The 16,197-nt window shown below is 39.6% G+C and overlaps 4 protein-coding genes across 7 annotated transcripts; 2 read left to right on the top strand and 2 right to left on the bottom strand.

Annotated features, from left to right (window-relative positions):
• Positions 1-695: 695 nt before the first annotated feature.
• On the top strand, positions 696-6,809 carry LOC111788110 (U3 small nucleolar RNA-associated protein 4-like). 3 transcript variants are annotated; one of them, XM_023668305.1, is made up of 11 exons: positions 696-1,081; positions 1,163-1,306; positions 1,787-2,087; positions 2,185-2,248; positions 2,387-2,500; positions 2,614-2,776; positions 3,705-3,858; positions 4,072-4,667; positions 4,864-5,045; positions 5,167-5,427; positions 6,243-6,809. In XM_023668305.1, the coding sequence occupies exons 1-11, from the start codon at positions 920-922 to the stop codon at positions 6,544-6,546; spliced, it is 2,445 nt and encodes an 814-aa protein (XP_023524073.1). In that variant the 5' UTR covers positions 696-919; the 3' UTR covers positions 6,547-6,809. The 3 variants fall into 3 exon arrangements, with proteins under 3 accessions (XP_023524073.1, XP_023524072.1, XP_023524071.1); XM_023668304.1 differs by having other exon boundaries at positions 4,069-4,667; XM_023668303.1 differs by having other exon boundaries at positions 4,066-4,667.
• A 1,050-nt stretch (positions 6,810-7,859) lies between these two features.
• On the bottom strand, positions 7,860-8,901 carry LOC111788307. The gene is made up of 3 exons (XM_023668634.1): positions 8,350-8,901; positions 8,182-8,265; positions 7,860-8,105 (listed from the first exon to the last, which is right to left on the bottom strand). The coding sequence occupies exons 1-3, from the start codon at positions 8,737-8,739 to the stop codon at positions 8,040-8,042; spliced, it is 540 nt and encodes a 179-aa protein (XP_023524402.1). The 5' UTR covers positions 8,740-8,901; the 3' UTR covers positions 7,860-8,039.
• A 1,443-nt stretch (positions 8,902-10,344) lies between these two features.
• LOC111788158 (putative nucleobase-ascorbate transporter 10) lies at positions 10,345-15,869 on the bottom strand. Of its 2 annotated transcripts, XM_023668402.1 has the most exons (15): positions 15,831-15,869; positions 13,451-13,526; positions 13,270-13,367; positions 13,007-13,183; positions 12,819-12,919; positions 12,663-12,738; positions 12,495-12,554; positions 12,220-12,404; positions 12,044-12,140; positions 11,873-11,959; positions 11,737-11,795; positions 11,088-11,179; positions 10,943-11,020; positions 10,695-10,858; positions 10,345-10,608 (listed from the first exon to the last, which is right to left on the bottom strand). In XM_023668402.1, the coding sequence occupies exons 1-15, from the start codon at positions 15,867-15,869 to the stop codon at positions 10,390-10,392; spliced, it is 1,608 nt and encodes a 535-aa protein (XP_023524170.1). In that variant the 3' UTR covers positions 10,345-10,389. The 2 variants fall into 2 exon arrangements, with proteins under 2 accessions (XP_023524170.1, XP_023524172.1); XM_023668404.1 differs by lacking the exon at positions 15,831-15,869 and having other exon boundaries at positions 13,451-13,547.
• Positions 14,776-16,148, top strand: LOC111788215. Its single transcript, XM_023668492.1, has one exon. The coding sequence runs from the start codon at positions 14,835-14,837 to the stop codon at positions 15,906-15,908; it is 1,074 nt and encodes a 357-aa protein (XP_023524260.1). The 5' UTR covers positions 14,776-14,834; the 3' UTR covers positions 15,909-16,148.
• Positions 16,149-16,197: the final 49 nt, after the last annotated feature.

Here is a 16,197-nt window from a genome sequence, read left to right as displayed (position 1 = left end):
GGTAAAATTTAAAAATATTAACAAAATATGAAGTTGATAGAAAAAAATTGAGGAATTAATAGAATGGAAAAGGAGGAAAAGAAGAAAAAATATAATATATTATTTTTAATAATTAACAAATTAGAAAAAAATACGTGTCTTCTTAAAAACTAAAATTATAAATAAAGAGATATAAATGCAAAATTAAAATGATTGAATTTGGAAACTTTTCTTTAGCACACGCGTTTGAAAGTTTTGAGGGAAAATTCGAAAGGGAAAGTTTAAAGAAGACAATATTTGCTAGCGATAGATCTGAGTCATTACAGTTGGTATTAGAGCCAGATACTGGACGATGTGCCAACCTTTTCGCTGTTCCCCGAATAGGGGTAGACACGAGTCTGTGTGCCAGTAAAGATGCTGGACCCTAAAAAGGTGTATTGTTATGTCTCATATTGATTGGAGGGGAGAACAAACCACTATTTATAATGGTGTGGAAGACCCTTGGGTGGAAGCCGAACCAGGACCATTATAATTTGTTACTCCAAAATTTTAAACCGTTGAAAATTTTAACCTAAATTNAAAAAAAAAAAAAAAAAAGCAATATATAATATGAAAAAAAGAAAACCGGTTCTTGGTTCAAGTCGAAAGAAGCAGAAGCATGAACCGGCCTTATATACCTCCCGCTTCGACTCCTTAAACCCTTCTAAACCTAGTCGCCTCCTTCGTCTCTCCCTTTCTTTATTTTTCTTCTGTGTTTCGATTGCCCTATTTCCTCTGCAACTACTTTTTTTTTTCTAAACCTGGTCGCCTCTCCCTTCATTCAATTGCTTTTCTGTGTCTTCGATGCCCTATTTCTCTGCCAAGTTCTTGCTTGGGTCGGTCCCAACACCAATCAACTAACTTTTTTTTTTCTTTTAGTTTCTATTGTTTGTTGGAAAAAATGATTGAGTGTTATCGGAATTCTTCAATTGAATGGAAGCCATCTCCTGTAGTAGCGCTAGCCTCCAGCGCTGATGACTCTCAAGTCGCGGCTGCCCGAGAAGACGGCTCCCTTGAGATTTGGCTGGTGTCTCCGGGTTCCGTCGGGTGGCACTGTCAGCTGGTACAGTCGCTTATCATTTATTTCGTTTTTGGGAACAATTAATTGAGTTAGAAGTTTGATTGGATTGCGTTTTTGATGTAGACGATAATTGGAGACCCTACTTCTAGGGTTTCTTCACTTGTTTGGTGCTGCACCGGTTCCAAAGATAGGCCATCTGGTCGCTTATTTTCATCCAGCATTGATGGTTCTATTTCCGAGTGGGATTTGTTTGATTTAACACAGAAGGTATACATTGTTGCTTCCACTATAAACTGCTGTTCATTAGCTATAGTCTTCCGATCTTCACGTTAATAGGTCAGTGCGCTGCTTCTCGTACTGGTCTAATGTCCAATGCAATTCTTGATAGCACAGTATGCCTTAGCTTTTGTTTATTGGGATTCGCACACCAGATACTTGTGACGTGATATAAAAGTGTGGGTGCGCGTTAGGGGATTGTGGTGGCTTTTATTTACTCTGTTTCTTCTTGAAATGCGATCTTAAGCGCACGCAATGAGTTTAGAATTGTTACCTGCCATTTCTAATCCCAATTTAAGTTCACGGAATATGTTTAAATAACTGTCAGAAAATTCAGTTGCCGGAATGGTGAAATTTGCAGCCCATAGTATATTCCAACGCTGTTTTGGGTCTCTGGGAGTACCTTGTTTATTTTGAGTTTACTTTGTTATCTTGAGAAGTTTGTATTTGATTTGGTTATTGTTTTCACAGGTTGTTTTAGAATCAATTGGCTTCTCCATTTGGCAAATTGCTGCTGCACCCTGTAATAGTCGTGAAGTTGACAGTGAGGTAAAACCACAAGACATGCAAAATGGGCACTTAACAGACAATGAGAGTGATTTCCAAGATTGTAGTGAGAGTGAAGACGATTCTAATTCCTCGGAGCTTCATGTCCAATCTAGTGATGAAAATCCCTCTCTAGCTATTGCTTGTGATGATGGTTGTGTTCGTATTTACAATATATGTGACGCAGAAGAGTTTATTTACAAAAGGTCGTTGCCTAGGGTCAGTGGTGAGAATCTATTCCCAGATTCGTTGCTGCTTTGTCACCTTTTATTTTATGATTAGCTGGATATTAAAACCTTCTTTTGTCTTGCTGCTACTCCCAGGCAGGGTTTTAAGTGTAACATGGAGTAATGATGCAGAACGGATATTTTCAGGGAGCAGTGATGGGTATGTACTTATACCACCTTTTGTTACTTGCGATGAAAATGTATATAATGTATTATGAGTATGATCTTTATCCACTTTACTCTATCAAGTTACTGTTACCCATGTTTGTTTTTTTTTAAACGTTTTCATTCACTGCAGGTTTATTCGATGCTGGAATATTAGTCTCGGGCATGAGATCTACAGGATTACTGCAGGACTTGGAGGTTTAGGCAGTGGGCCAGAACTTTGTGTTTGGTCATTACTTTACCTGAGGTAAAGAATTACATGCTTCTCTAGATTGCACAGTTGTTAAGTGGTATTTTCTACCATTCACGACTTATGTGTTCTGAAGGCATTTGTTATTTGGTATGTCCTGTTGATTGCAGGTGCGGTACCCTTGTCAGTGCAGATAGTACTGGTAGTGTGCAGTTTTGGAACGGTAATCATGGAACTCTTCTGCAAGCGCACACTCTACACAAGGGTGATGTTAACAAACTTGCAGCTACTCCTAATCAAAATCGAGTATATTCTGCTGGCTCTGATGGTCAGGTACTGACTATGGGTCATGCAATATGGTTTCATATTTTTACTTTCGTACAACTCTTGCTAATTGCAGCCATGTTTGCACTCCTACTTTTTGTGCTTGTACACCACTCAGTATTCTTATCTTTACATCCAAATATTCTTATTTTATCGTTATCCATTTATAGTTCCTTAATCTTTATTGTTGTGTTAGTTTCTTAGTAACAAACTTTCAGTTTTGAATTATAAATTTACATGGTACATTACAAAATTCTTCTCTGCTCTATTGAATGAATGGGTTGGAAATTTCCAAAATTTATTTTTGGATTGTTTTAAACTATGTTCAATTTATAAGTTTCTTTTCTGATTCTTCAAATAATCAGATTATTTTATTTCTACAGTGTTTTTAAAGTATAAAGCAAAAAGTCCGAAAGATTTATGTCCCAATCCATGTTTTGTCTGTAGCATTTTATTGAGATGATGATCTGGTAGAGGAAGGGCAAGCAGAGGTGTGCTTAGAGTTGAAACTTCTTTAACAATCTTAGAGGTTCACATGTGGGTAGCTCACATGTTGCCAAATGGTTATATTCTTTTTGCATATTGTGGAAGGTAGTAGGTTGCATTAGTTGTGATTTCCTTTTGCTAGCTGCAAATCATCTATAATATATTTTGGTATGTGAACAAAGAAGGGGTTAATTTGTTGTTCATTTTTCAAATCAGTTGATATTTTGTCCCAATTTGGCTTGCGGGAGATTATGATTCATACGTTTTACTGAGAAGAATGCCTTTTTTAATTCCATCAGTCTGGTACATTGTTTCTGACATTGAATGGAATCACTATTGTCCTGAAGTACAAGCTTGGTTGCTAAGGAATTTAGTTAATGATTGCAGTCTTTCTATGTGATAACTCAACTTCGATAACTCTAAATGTCTTGTGAATATATTGTTTTTGTAGGTTATTCTATATAAGCTCTCTAGCGAGAATGTTGCATCTCATGACGACGAGTGTTCTTCTGAAGTGATGAAGAAATGGATTTATGTTGGTCATGTGAGATCTCATACTCATGATATCAGGGCTTTGACTGTTGCGGTACCAATTTGTCGAGAAGGTATTTACTTTAGTTATTGGTCATTGTCTCAACGAAAGTTTTTTTCTCTCTCTAGTTTCTTGTTAATGTCATTTTTTTTTTCAAAACCAAAATTTGTCATTTTCATTAGGGGGAACTCTAGGTTTGTTGGTAAAACCTAAATTGATAACCAGTATTATTTTTTGTTTTATACGTCCCTTCTTGTTTTCTTACCTCATATTTTTTTAGCAGCAGAGCTGCCTCAAGATGACGAGGTAAAAAGGGCCCGTAATAAGAAGCCTAATGATTTTAGCTATCGGAAGTGGGCCCATTTGGGAGTTCCAATGCTTATCTCAGGTGGTGATGATGCAAAGCTTTTCGCATATTCTGCTCAGGAATTTACCAAATTTTCTCCCCATGATATATGTCCTGCACCCCAAAGGGTGCCTATGCAACTCGTACTTAACACAATTTTCAACCAAGCACCATTATTACTTGTTCAGGCTGCTCACTCTCTGGATATCCTATGTATTCGCCCAAAAAGTGGTTCCTTTAGAGATATGGCTTGTGGCCCTTCTAAGGGACTTGCAAAGGCAGATTTATTGGTTCGAGTTAAGAGCAAGGCATCACGAAAGATTATCTGCAGTTCTATTTCCAACTCCGGGAAGCTATTTGCATATTCTGATCATGCCAAACCCAACCTATATGAATTGAAGAAATCTGGGGGAAGCAAATGTTCATGGACGGTTAATAGAAGGCAACTTCCAAACATGCTTCCATTTGCCCATTCCATGGTCTTCAGTTTTGATTCTTCTCGATTAATCATAGCAGGGTATGATAAAAGGATATATGTAAGTTCTCCTTCACTAGTAAAATATGCCGTTGAATTTAGTTTTTTTATATATTTTCTATAAAATACATTCCCCCTCCCCCTCTGATTTATTTGAATATTTTGATTCTTTAGATGACACATCTTTTGTCATGTTTTGTTTGGTCAATTTATGAATGGTGTTTGATTAATATTTTAAACCTTCCTTGTGGGGACAGGTTGTGGATACGGGCAGTTTGAAAGTGATACATAGTTTTACGCCTTTCCGGGAGCTGCAGGATGATGCCTTGCCTCCTGCTGAGCCTCCTATAACAAAAATATTTACAAGTTCAGATGGGCAGTGGTTAGCTGCAGTCAACTGCTTTGGAGATATATACGTATTCAATATGGAGATAATGAGGTTATCTTGATTTGCTGTTGTATTGTTTTATAGTCAGCTTGTCATTACTCACCCTCCTTGCCTACATTCTCATGGTTTCCAAGAAAGTAATATACGAATTAAGTTATTACGCTTGTAACAGGCAACACTGGTTCATTTCAAGACTAGATGGTGCCTCAATTACTGCTGGAGGCTTTCCTCAATGGAACAACAATGTGCTTGTGGTCACTACTTCCTCAAATCAGGTTTATGCCTTCGATGTTGAGGCTAAACAATTAGGAGACTGGTCAATGCGGCATACACAAGCTCTCCCCAAGAGATTCCAAGAATTTCCTGGGGAGGTTATTGGTCTCTCTTTTCCTCCGTCTGCCACTTCTTTGCCTGTTATCGTGTATAGTTCCAGGTATTTCTCTATATTACTAAGTGCTGCAGGGAAATTTACTTGAACGATTATTCCCTTTAAGAATTGATTTGCTTTGTTGAATTTGATAACTTGTGTTGTCATGTGGCTGATTACTACGTTGCTGTATGCTATTGTTTTGGTCCTTTTGCATCCTGTCTGTACTAACCTGCAATAGGTATTATACAAGAATTGCTATAATGTTACAAAATGCTTATTCTTGTGACCAGTGTTTCATGATGTTGCATAGTGACAGCCATTGTCATCAAACCATGTTAATGAGATTGTTCTGCAGAAATTATATATTAATAACAGATTCAATGGCATTACGAAGTGTTAAGAGTCAAGTTGCTTTGGTTTACTGTGACCTTCAAATTTTTACCATTCATATTATTATGTTGCCCCACAGAATGGAGAGATAAGTATGGTGTCCTAAACTACTACCATTGACATTTTCATTCTTGCAATGGTCGTGTTCTTTTTTAGATATTGAGTCTGGGATTTCATTACATGAGTTTTATAGTTAGGCACGGCCAGCTCATTTTCCAGGCTGGCAGTTAGCAAGTGGCATCGGCTGAAGCCAGCTTGCTGAAATTTGGTTGATAATGTTAAAATTAATGTTCCTGCTTCCTAATATTTCCGAAAATACCTTCCACTCTTTTAGCATGTTCTGAAGATTTGTTGATTTGCTTGAATCAGGCATCTGTATTCATTGTTAGGAAATCTTGGCACCCTTTCATGTTTAGCTCTGTTCAATCTAGCATATCTCATTCTATGCAATTTGATGTTTGACCGGGAATTTCTCATTTCTTTTGTAGAGCAATGTGCCTAATTGACTTTAAGATGTCGGTGGATCAAGATGATGAATATGTCATGATAAGTGGACAAGATTCAATGGTGAAGAGTTTACGGGGTACTCCAGTCAATGGGAAATTGAAACGTAAGTTAAGAGACTGCCAAACAGACGGTAGAAAGAATTTTGAAATTTTTCCTTTTAGAGATCCTGTTTTACTTATTGGACACCTCTCCAAAACTTCAGTCTTGATTATAGAAAAACCATGGTTAGAAGTGGCTAACACCTTCGATGCCCCACCTGTGCACAGACATATATATGGGACTTAAATCCTCATATTAAAGCCGGTTTTAGGATATACTTGAATGTTGGTATCCACCAATTCTTTCTGACATCTCTCTATGTCTTACAATTTTGTTCTGTGGAGGGAGGGAGGGGGCGTCATCTGAGCGTTGTTGTATTGTAATATTGAATTTTTTCTTTTTAACTTAAAAGTAGTTCTTTTAGTCTACGAAGTTCAAGCTTTTGCACCTCCCTGCCCCACCCCTCCTACCAAAAACTAATAATCACCCCATCAAAAATAGTTGTTCTACTGTCTTTGTTAGTATTTGTAGTGCTTGATTCAGGGCATTGTTATTTACCAACGGGGTTACATATTTCTGAAGAGAACTGTTCGCTAATTCAGAATCAATTGTCGGAGTCGAATTAGTCTTTTTGAGTTATAACAACTACCGCTGTGCATCTCTAAATTCTTGATATTCCTATGTAAAGTTTGCGTTTAACATTTTTTATACAATGTATTAATATAAAACCCACCGAGTGTACTGTTCATAAGTGGCCATGGCACTTGCTCCAAGGAGCTAAAGCATGCGTTGGTCCTGTTCTGTTTACCAGCTAATTAAATTGGGTTGCTGCTCCATTTTTGTCCTGTTGAAGGGTCGAGTATAATGATTCCACAACTATGAGCAGAAGAGGATTGACATTGGACGTGTCAGAGTGACGTGGGCAACACTGTCCATTACGTACAATCCATATTTCTCCAATATGTGGGGGTAATTTTCTGTAGAAAAAGAAATAAAAAAATGATTAAAAAAAATCAATAATTGGAGTGGTTTCATTTAAAGAGTGGTGGGGTTGCTCTTTTTTTTCTTTTTTCGTCCGTTTTTGGTTTGAAATTTAGCTTCGTTTTCCACTTCCTTCCAGCATGTTTGTCTCTTTGGTACTCACTTTGGCTCGCTCTTCGCATTGTTCTCTCCAATAATCGAATGTTGTTTGGTCACTTAACAACAGCTAGGCTGGCATTTCCCAATCCCCCAACCTAAAGTTGCTCTTTTGAGTTGTTATTATTGCTTAATCATCTTCTTTTCTCTCTTTATTCATTTCGCTTTATGTACCGAATTCGGTGCCACCTTGTTTTTCGACCATATCCCCTTTTCCTTTTCTTATAATATAAATTCTAACGTTCGAATTTATTGAACTCGAGAAGTTACCGATACTTTGACAAATGGAGCTAGCTTTTTATTCCCCATTGTAAACGAAAACGAAAGCATTGTAAACGTGATGGTAACTTCATGGTTGACACGCTGAGCACTATTTAGTGAACGAGAGGACATTTCTTTTCTTTCTTGATTTTTTTGGGTCCATTTTTAGTGCTTCCACTTTCCCATTGCAATGACAAGAACGTGTAAAAGAGAAAGCACACAGCTAACACATTGGGGGAAAATTAAATTGAAACTAAAAATAATAACAAAAGGAACAATGTTCCTTATATACATAAATAACATGTCGTTATCATTCTTCTGCGGCGGAATTGGTAATACCCTCATTCTTCGGGTGCTGATCTTTCAGAGCGATAGAAGTCGAAGCGTTTCTTCACTGCAGGTTTTCTCTGTGTTCAAAAGTTTCACTTTTTCGTTAACAATGCATACAAAAACTTGCTGAATCTTATGATTTCATCAAATTACCTTAACGTGGGTTGCGGAGAATCCCTGAGAAAGTTCTATTGCATTCGTCTCCAATGCTTCGTTGCTTGATGCTCCATTAATTTTCTGCATAATATAGAATGAACAGCATAAGATTCATCCATTTCTTCTGGAATTTTGAGATAAAAATGTAACGGAAATGTTCTTTACACTTGCTTTGCCATAGCCATAGCCATAGCCATAGCCATAGCCATATATAGTGGAGCTAGCAGTGTCATCGAGATAAGAATGTTGGTCATTTCTGCCATTTTGTTTCCCCTTCTTGCTCTTCTTTTTCTCCTCCCGGCTACAATTCATTGCTGATTCTGAAGCTGAATACCCATTATTGTAAAAGCATTCTTCATTGTAATTTGGTGGACCTGAGGAAGCATCAGACACCATTGATAGATCTTCTTCTTCATCCTTCTCTGCTCTTACTTTTGCTTCTATTTCCCTGTAATTCTCACCCACCCCGCCCCCAGAAGTATAGGATTGGTCTAAGTACATAGTCCAACCTGATTCCCCTCCTCTGCAATAATGTGTAGCAGACCAATCATTCATGGTGGAAACTCAGTGGTTTAGGCTTTGAGAGGTAGCAGAAGAAGTGATGCTAATTGAAATGGTTATATAACAAAAACTTCCCTTTTTCTCTTTCTCTGAGTTGTGGCATTTCTATAGAAGGAAAAAAAGGGGATCAAAACAATCACACTAAAACCCCTGGACTTTGTTTGTCCCTTGTTTTATCTTTTGGCCTTTCCTTCCTTTATCTGTTTGTGGACACATCTGAGATGCCAATTGGCAAGAACAATGGGCAAATCATCAACAATGATGATATCAAAAGCGACAAACGTTTGGATGTTCAACAACAGTAGGCCCTCCTTTAAATGTACAATGCTGGTGCTGTCATTTCCATTCAAATTGGCCTCTTTTGGATTCATTTTTCTCCCATCCCTTAACGAGCTTTGATTAAGTTTGGATTTTTACTTTCTATTGATCTCATTCACTAATCTTCATCAGTCTCTTTACATCTCCTTTTTTGATCCATCATAGCTGCCTTTTTCTCGTAATGAGGAAAAGAAAATGATAGAAACAATCGCCTCTTTCACATTATCCTCTAAAGGGTGCTCCTTGTTTCTTTCGCTGTTTGGTATCGTAACGGTACAAGCCTACTGTTAGCTGATATTGTCCTATTTGGGTTTTCCCGGCTTCCCCTCAAGGTTTTTAAAACACGTGTGCTAGGAAGAGTTTTCCACACCCTTATAAAGAATGGTTCGTTTCCCTCTCCAATCGTTGTGGGGTCTCACAATCTATCCCCTTCAAAGCCAACGTCCTCGTTGGCACTCGTTCCTCTCTCTAATCGATGTGAATGTTAAAATTGCATTTGAACTTTCATTTACTATCAAACAACCGACAGGCATATAGTTAGGTGCTGCGTATCTTACTGTGTCTTGTCTTGTACCATCGCCATGGTTTGCTCCTTCTTCTTCAATGAGTTGTGTGTATCTAATGGAGTTGTCTTTTGGAAGGAATTTACTGCATTTGCTGTTTGTTTATACTTAGCTTCTCTTTTGAGCGTCCAATCTCATCATATATCTTCTGATAAAAGCCAAAACCGTGGGGCCTCATTGCAAAATCTCTCTAAAAGTTAAGATCTGCAGTCCCCACGGTGTTAGCCCCTCATGGCTAAATTATTGACTCCTTTTTTGTTGTTAAACTCTCTTGCATTGGGGATTGGTTTTGGTCGGCGCTTTCGATTAGACCCTCGTTGTGCTCACTGTTTTAACCCCATCCTTTTCTCATAATTCATTTTCTTTTTCCTAGCCTTGAGAGGAAGTCCGAAAGGGAAAGCTCAAAGAAGACAATATCTGCTAGTAGTAGGTTTAGGCTGTTACATCTTCTCTCCGTCACATAAGCTTTCTTCCCCTTTCAAGCGACAAACAAATAGTGCGACATCCGTATACGTTAGCTAAGTTAAAGTCAAACATGACTTTTTCGCTTTTGCATTGACTGAGATGTCATTTTCTTAATACAGCTTCAAATCAGAAAGTGGGTATTGAATTTTGTGACAATTCTTTCTTGGAGTGATCTAATAGTTGCAGAAAAATCCCAGCTTTGCAAATGAACCAAATCTTGATTGAATGAAAAAAGTGTTGACTTCCTTAGCAGTACAGTACAAGGATAAAACTAGAGCTAAAACAGCTGAAGAAGGCTTTAAAGAGAAGGAAATAGCTTATTCAAACAGAATGGCAAAGCATAGAATTCATCATTCCTTACATCCGAACTGTATAAGCAAAACTTCTCCCACCAATGCAACCCACTGTCTTTTCGAGTAGCATCGTTCTCTCGAAAAAGCGTGCAATCCAGAATTAGAGCCACCACAGACGCCACGGTTGCGTGAGACATGAAGATCACGACGACCACATCATTAAACTGCAATGCAGAACAAGAAGAACAAACATTCAGTAAAACATTCAGTCATGTAGTTGGTTCTTTGTTTTGTCTCCTTTTTTGCTTACCCATCCATGGCCAGAGTAGATGTGTTCTGATTTAAAATCTTGGCGATAATATTCTCTGAAGTATTGTGGTATTGACAAACCCAAAAAGAAGGAACAGCCCAAGATGAATTTGGTTCTGAAACTGTTTAAGTTACAGAATTGGAGAAAGCCAAGCCCAGAAGAGGCTGGGGAAATTACATTGCTGTCAGTGTCAAAGGCAGCAATAATTGGAAGAGGAATAGAGGCGAGTTAGAGAGAGTGATACGTACAGACATAGCCAAAGAAGATACAGTACAAGGCAGCGATGATTGGAAGAGGAATAGAGGCAAAAAGTGCACCAAATTTCCCTGGTTAAGATGATAGCCGGTCAAGAAAAAGTATGAATGTTTTGTCAATAAAATCATGTTAGCATACCGAAAACAGAGAAGAAAATCATGAAGCCAGCTGATATTTGGATCACCCTTCTGCTACCAACTCTTGTCAAAGCTAATAGACCAGCATTTTCCCTACATATTTAAGAATCATTAGAGAAAAACATCCCAACATGTGATAAATGGGGTTGGCTCGCTGTACAATTATGGTATTGGATGGTTTCAAGATGTTAAAATGTAACCGCTCAAGCCCACCGCTAATAGATATTGTCCTCTTTGAGTTTTTTCTTATGGGTTTTCCTTCAAGATTTTAAAACGCGTCTACTAGGGAGAGGTTTCCACACCCTTACAAGGAATGATTCGTTCTTCTCTCCAACTGATGTGGGATCTCACAATCTACCCCTTGGGGGCCCAACGTCCTCACTGGCACACGACCCTGATACCATTTGTAAGAGTCCAAGCCCACCACTAGCAGATATTGTTCTCTTTGTGATTTTCCTTCCGAGTTTCTCCTCAATGTTTTAAAACGTGTCTACTAGAGGGAGGTTTCTACACCCTTATAAGGAATGATTCATTCTCCTCTCCAACCGACGTGGGATCTCACCTAAAATGTTTTGCAAGGTGCGACAGCTTGAGCTTGTGATACAATTTTGTTAAGTTATGCAAACTAATGAAATATATTCTATTCTTACACAGATGCACAAGTGCCAGTAACAGAGCCAAACACGCCATTGAGCAAAACTCCTACTCCCTGAAATTGAACAAGAATTGCTTAGAACATAAAATTCCAACACTAGGGAAAATTAGACACTGATGGACACATCTTACCAACCAACCACTACCACGGCTGATGATAGACGCAGGCACCGGAGTTGCACTGCCATATCTCGACGTGGCGAAAAACGTTCCAGTACTCTGTAACATCTTAATATCAGAAGCAAGGCAACTAGAAGGCACAATAGCTAGCAGATGAAAAAGATGAAGAGCTTGTAACTTGACCTCAAAAAGTGAAACAACAGAAGCAGCCATCATTGCAAAGGATTCTCCAGCATTGAAAGTGGGGCCTCCCCATTGAAATGGATAGGGAATGTAAATCCTGCAGGTAATCAGATCATATAGACCATAAAAACATTTCCTAATGAACATTCTGAGTCAGTAGCTAGAGTTATACTCACCAAGGAGCAGTACTCAAAAGTCCAGTTCGATCAGTGCGACAACTTTTCTGAGTATTTGTGGGTTTGTGATTATAAACAGTACTTGAAGTTAGGAGCTGTGCATATAACCAAATGATAGCAATTGAGAACAGCACTGCATATCTATCATATATTGGCTTCTTTGTTTTCAATAAATGAGGAAGATACTGCAAAACCACAACCAAACAAGAGAAGTTTATGATACCCTTTAGGCACATAGTGAAGCTGAAAGATGGATAATATGAGTTTTTACTTGCCTGTGAGATGAACACTACAATAATCAGTCCTGGAAGGCCAATTTCTATACATTTTGCCACCTAAAACAGCAAACAACAGAGGAAATAAGCTCTCAAGAGCTAGCTGATGAGATAGAAAATTGATAGCCAAGGCAAGATTAAAGAGCAAATGGGTATCTATTTCCTTACCATGGGAAAGCCAAGATGATAGAGACCAAGTCCAGTGAAGGTTACACAGGGAACCACAGAGAGAGGGCTGAGAAATCTAATCCAGAAGTAATTTTTAAAAGAAGTCACAACAAGTTCAACATGGTTTAGAAACATACAAACTAAGGATTTACCCACCTCACAGTATTTCTCCAAAAGCCAAGGAAACCCATAACCATTTGAAAACATGAAGCCACTATAAGAGCTCCTTGTATTCCTTGCATGGTTTGAATGAATCTCTGAAGTATAGCATACAACAAGTAAATGCCAAGAGTTAAAGGAGAAGATGGCACATAGTTGTTTCAGAAGAAGTAGCAGAGTCTTACATCTTGAGGATCTGTCAATGAAGCATATCTCTTAGCCAAAACAATGGAGATGGTAGGAACAAGATAGGCGTATGAACCAACGACCACCACCGGCAGTCGAGTCCCGAACAACGACTGAAAGAGTGTGTTCAATCCAGAAACAAATAGCAGGGTCTGAATCACCTTGGCCTTCTCAGCCTGAGATATCAAAACCCAACAAGCTAAAGGCATTTTGAGAAACTTCAAGAAAAAAACGTTGTAGTATAAATGCAAGAACATCTTACATCGCTGCCGCCCATTTGGGGAACAATCAAACTAGGAATCAGAACACTGAAACCAAGTGTTAGAACATAATGCTGAAAACCCAACATAAAGGCCTCCGCTGAACATAAGGAAAGATTCATCAAAACTGAAGCAAAATAGAAATGGGAATGAAAGTGAAAGAGTATGAGAAAGAACACAGACGCCATGGTGGAGGGCTGTTGATGCAGTATTGGATTCCGGGTAGCTGTTCCTTCACTGGGTGAGGCTGAACCGGATCCTCGGCAGGTTTGTTAGCCATGGCTCACTAAAATGATATCAGTTTGCAAGATTGAAGAAGAAACAGGGGACAAATGCATGAGAATTAGGGAAGAAACTGTATATAAATTGAAGGGTAAACAACCCAAATTTGAACAAAACCGACAGTTACAAAACTTATAATCTCGCATTTAAACTCCATCATTCCAAAATTGATTACCAGAATCATAACTCACGTTTTTATATTTCAANTTTAAAAAAAAAAAAAAAAAAAGTGTTACATTTCTGCTCCATGAGGTGATGGGCAGAACAGAACAGAACATTCGTCTGTGAACTCCAAAGGACACACTTTGAAGGAGAGACAGTAGTTGATAAACTGGCTGTTGCTTGTCTGTTATTCCTGATTATGGACTGCCTTGGTTCTATTTTCTTTTTATAATCCATTCAATTTCTTTATTTTTTTTTTCATAATTTAAAATAGACGTGGGTAGGTGGGTTAATCTCAATGTCAACATCTCTCTAACGGGCACATTTTAAGAATGTAAGGTTGACGGCGACATGTACCAGGTAAAGCTACAAATGATATCAAAATGGAGCGACCCTAAAGAAATGGGTGGTAAGGTATCCTCAAAATCAATCTATTGTTATATTAGTCCTCTTAATTTGGATGAATTCGATGTCATTCATGTATCTCTCGTTAAAAAAGAAAAGAAGAGAGGTGAAAAAGTGAAAAAGGTAAAAAAGAAGATGTGGATAGGTGGGTTAATCCCAATGGCAATAGATAAAATAGGCATCCAATTTTGAAGCTCAATGCTTTGCGTGATCCTGTGGAGTGAAGCCGTAATGACACTAAACTCCGATCCACCAACCACAGCCAACTCGACCAAAGCTCACACTAAAATACAAAGCAAAGCAAGCAAAGAAACAAAGGAAGGCGCCGTTTCCAACGCCCCCACGCCACCCTCCCTCCCTCCTTTACCCTTCTGTTTTGCATGTCCCCCAACCAAGCCAATCCTGATACATGGATCCACGCATGGCAGCCACTCACCCCCCGCCCCCCCTAACCAGCCCTCTCTCTCTCTCATTGTCATTGGTGCCCCTCCCAACCTCACCCTCAGCCCATTGATTCTTCCATTGGATATGCGTTGGCCTTCCCACATGTCTCCTTTTCTCTTCTCCTTTCCTCCACGTACACTTCCACCTGTCCCTTTCTCACCCCTTTTTGCTTCATCTTCCCCTTCCCCTTATTCCCCTATTCCTCACTTCCCCCACCCTTTCCATTCCCTTAACTTCCTTTTCTCTCCTCCTCTCTCTCCGCCCCACCGCCACCATGATCAAGACCCTCCCTCCCTACACCTCCACTGACAAGACGGCCGAGATCATGTCCAAATACCGGCCGATTGCCCCCAAGCCCGACTCCCCCACCGCCTTTCACTCTCACAACATTCCCCACTCCGCCTTCCTTACTAATGTATCGCCGCACTTGCAGGCCAGGCCCACTCGCACCCGTAAGCGGGGTCGTTCTACACCCATTTCGCCTCACCCCTTGAAGCGATCCAGGACTACCCCTTCCGCTTTGTCTCTTCACGCCTTTTCCTCTGCTTCTTTACTTCCTCGCCTTTCTATTGCAGCTCTTAACGGCGGCGCTGCTGGGTTTGAAGATACGCCCGTGGGTTCTAATCTGGTGACGCTTCCGCTTCTTCCTTGTGGTCCGCCGTCTTCTATTTCTGAGGAAAACTGCCGCGGCTCTGAGATTAACTTTATTATGTCGTTTGATGATGAGAAGGGGTTGGAATTGAATAGTGCTGCAGTTTGTGAAATTCCCAAAGAGAAGGATCTGTTGCAGCAACTTCAAGCGCCGGTGTCCACTTGCAACGTTATAACGCCGCACCCTGTTCGACCTGTTGGCTCGATCATCCTCGTTGGGTGCATCAATAAAACCCAAACCGCGAGCCACTCAACCACTCCTCAGCCGCCGAAGAACCCAGATGAAGTGGAAAGGGAGGTTGAATCGGAGGTGTTACCAGCGGTTATATCGGACTCGAACAACAAAGTGAGAATGGCGAATTCTGCCTACAAGGAGATGGTCGGGCAGCCAGAGTGCCCATGGCTGGAGTCGATGGTGAAAGGAGACGAACGAAGCCTCAAAGGGAGAAGAATCGGCGGCGAAGTGATGCTCCAACTCTCCGACGCGGCGGCGGTTCCCCATTCCTCTAATGGGTTCTCTTGTTGGGTCCGGATCGATTGGGGAAACGGCGGCGGAAAGAAAAATTCCATCACCGCCTATTGCGATGTCGTGAAACTTTCCTGCGTGTCTCGAGACTACCTCTTCACGTGGAGGTTCCACACTCAAAAAACAAAACATATCAATGATGCTTCCAATCCCATTTGTATAAATATTTGATAATCAAATCTAAATGTACAAAGAACAAGAACAAAAAAGAGCCTCAGGCATAGCCATAGCCCCATAGCCATAGCCATAGCCTTAGCTCTACTTAGTTTTGTGACTTTGTTGCCTCTGAACCACATCTAGAAATTACGTAATCCGTAAATGTTTATGTATATTTTAGTGTCGAATTACAAGAGGGTCATATAGCCTATAAAGAAACCGTAAATGTTTATGTATATTTTACCCTTAGTTTTACTTAGCTTGTTTGAATTCAACAACCAAAGCGGAAAACAAGAGAGACCCA

This window comes from Cucurbita pepo, chromosome LG02 (assembly GCF_002806865.2).
Source record: "Cucurbita pepo subsp. pepo cultivar mu-cu-16 chromosome LG02, ASM280686v2, whole genome shotgun sequence".
NCBI lineage: Eukaryota > Viridiplantae > Streptophyta > Magnoliopsida > Cucurbitales > Cucurbitaceae > Cucurbita > Cucurbita pepo.
The sequence above is the reverse complement of the archived record's forward strand: the minus strand, read 5'-3'. Positions and strand labels throughout refer to the sequence as shown.

What these genes read in the sequence shown, in the direction of transcription:
- LOC111788110 (XM_023668303.1), top strand. Translation starts at nt 920, where the DNA reads ATGATTGAGTGTTATCGGAATTCTTCAATTGAATGGAAGCCATCTCCT. An exon ending in GTCGTTGCCTAGGGTCAGTG is followed by an intron (nt 2,088 to 2,184) that starts GTGAGAATCTAT and finishes TGCTACTCCCAG; the next exon opens with GCAGGGTTTTAAGTGTAACA. An exon ending in TTTTCAGGGAGCAGTGATGG is followed by an intron (nt 2,249 to 2,386) that starts GTATGTACTTAT and finishes CATTCACTGCAG; the next exon opens with GTTTATTCGATGCTGGAATA.
- LOC111788307 (XM_023668634.1), bottom strand. Translation starts at nt 8,739, where the DNA reads ATGAATGATTGGTCTGCTACACATTATTGCAGAGGAGGGGAATCAGGT. An exon ending in ATGGCTATGGCAAAGCAAGT is followed by an intron (nt 8,266 to 8,349) that starts GTAAAGAACATT and finishes TATATTATGCAG; the next exon opens with AAAATTAATGGAGCATCAAG. An exon ending in TCTCCGCAACCCACGTTAAG is followed by an intron (nt 8,106 to 8,181) that starts GTAATTTGATGA and finishes TTTTGAACACAG; the next exon opens with AGAAAACCTGCAGTGAAGAA.
- LOC111788215 (XM_023668492.1), top strand. Translation starts at nt 14,835, where the DNA reads ATGATCAAGACCCTCCCTCCCTACACCTCCACTGACAAGACGGCCGAG.
- LOC111788158 (XM_023668402.1), bottom strand. Translation starts at nt 15,869, where the DNA reads ATGTTTTGTTTTTTGAGTGTGGAACCTCCACGTGAAGAG. An exon ending in CAACAGCCCTCCACCATGGC is followed by an intron (nt 13,368 to 13,450) that starts GTCTGTGTTCTT and finishes CCTTATGTTCAG; the next exon opens with CGGAGGCCTTTATGTTGGGT. An exon ending in ACTGGCACTTGTGCATCTGT is followed by an intron (nt 11,180 to 11,736) that starts GTAAGAATAGAA and finishes TTAAATATGTAG; the next exon opens with GGAAAATGCTGGTCTATTAG.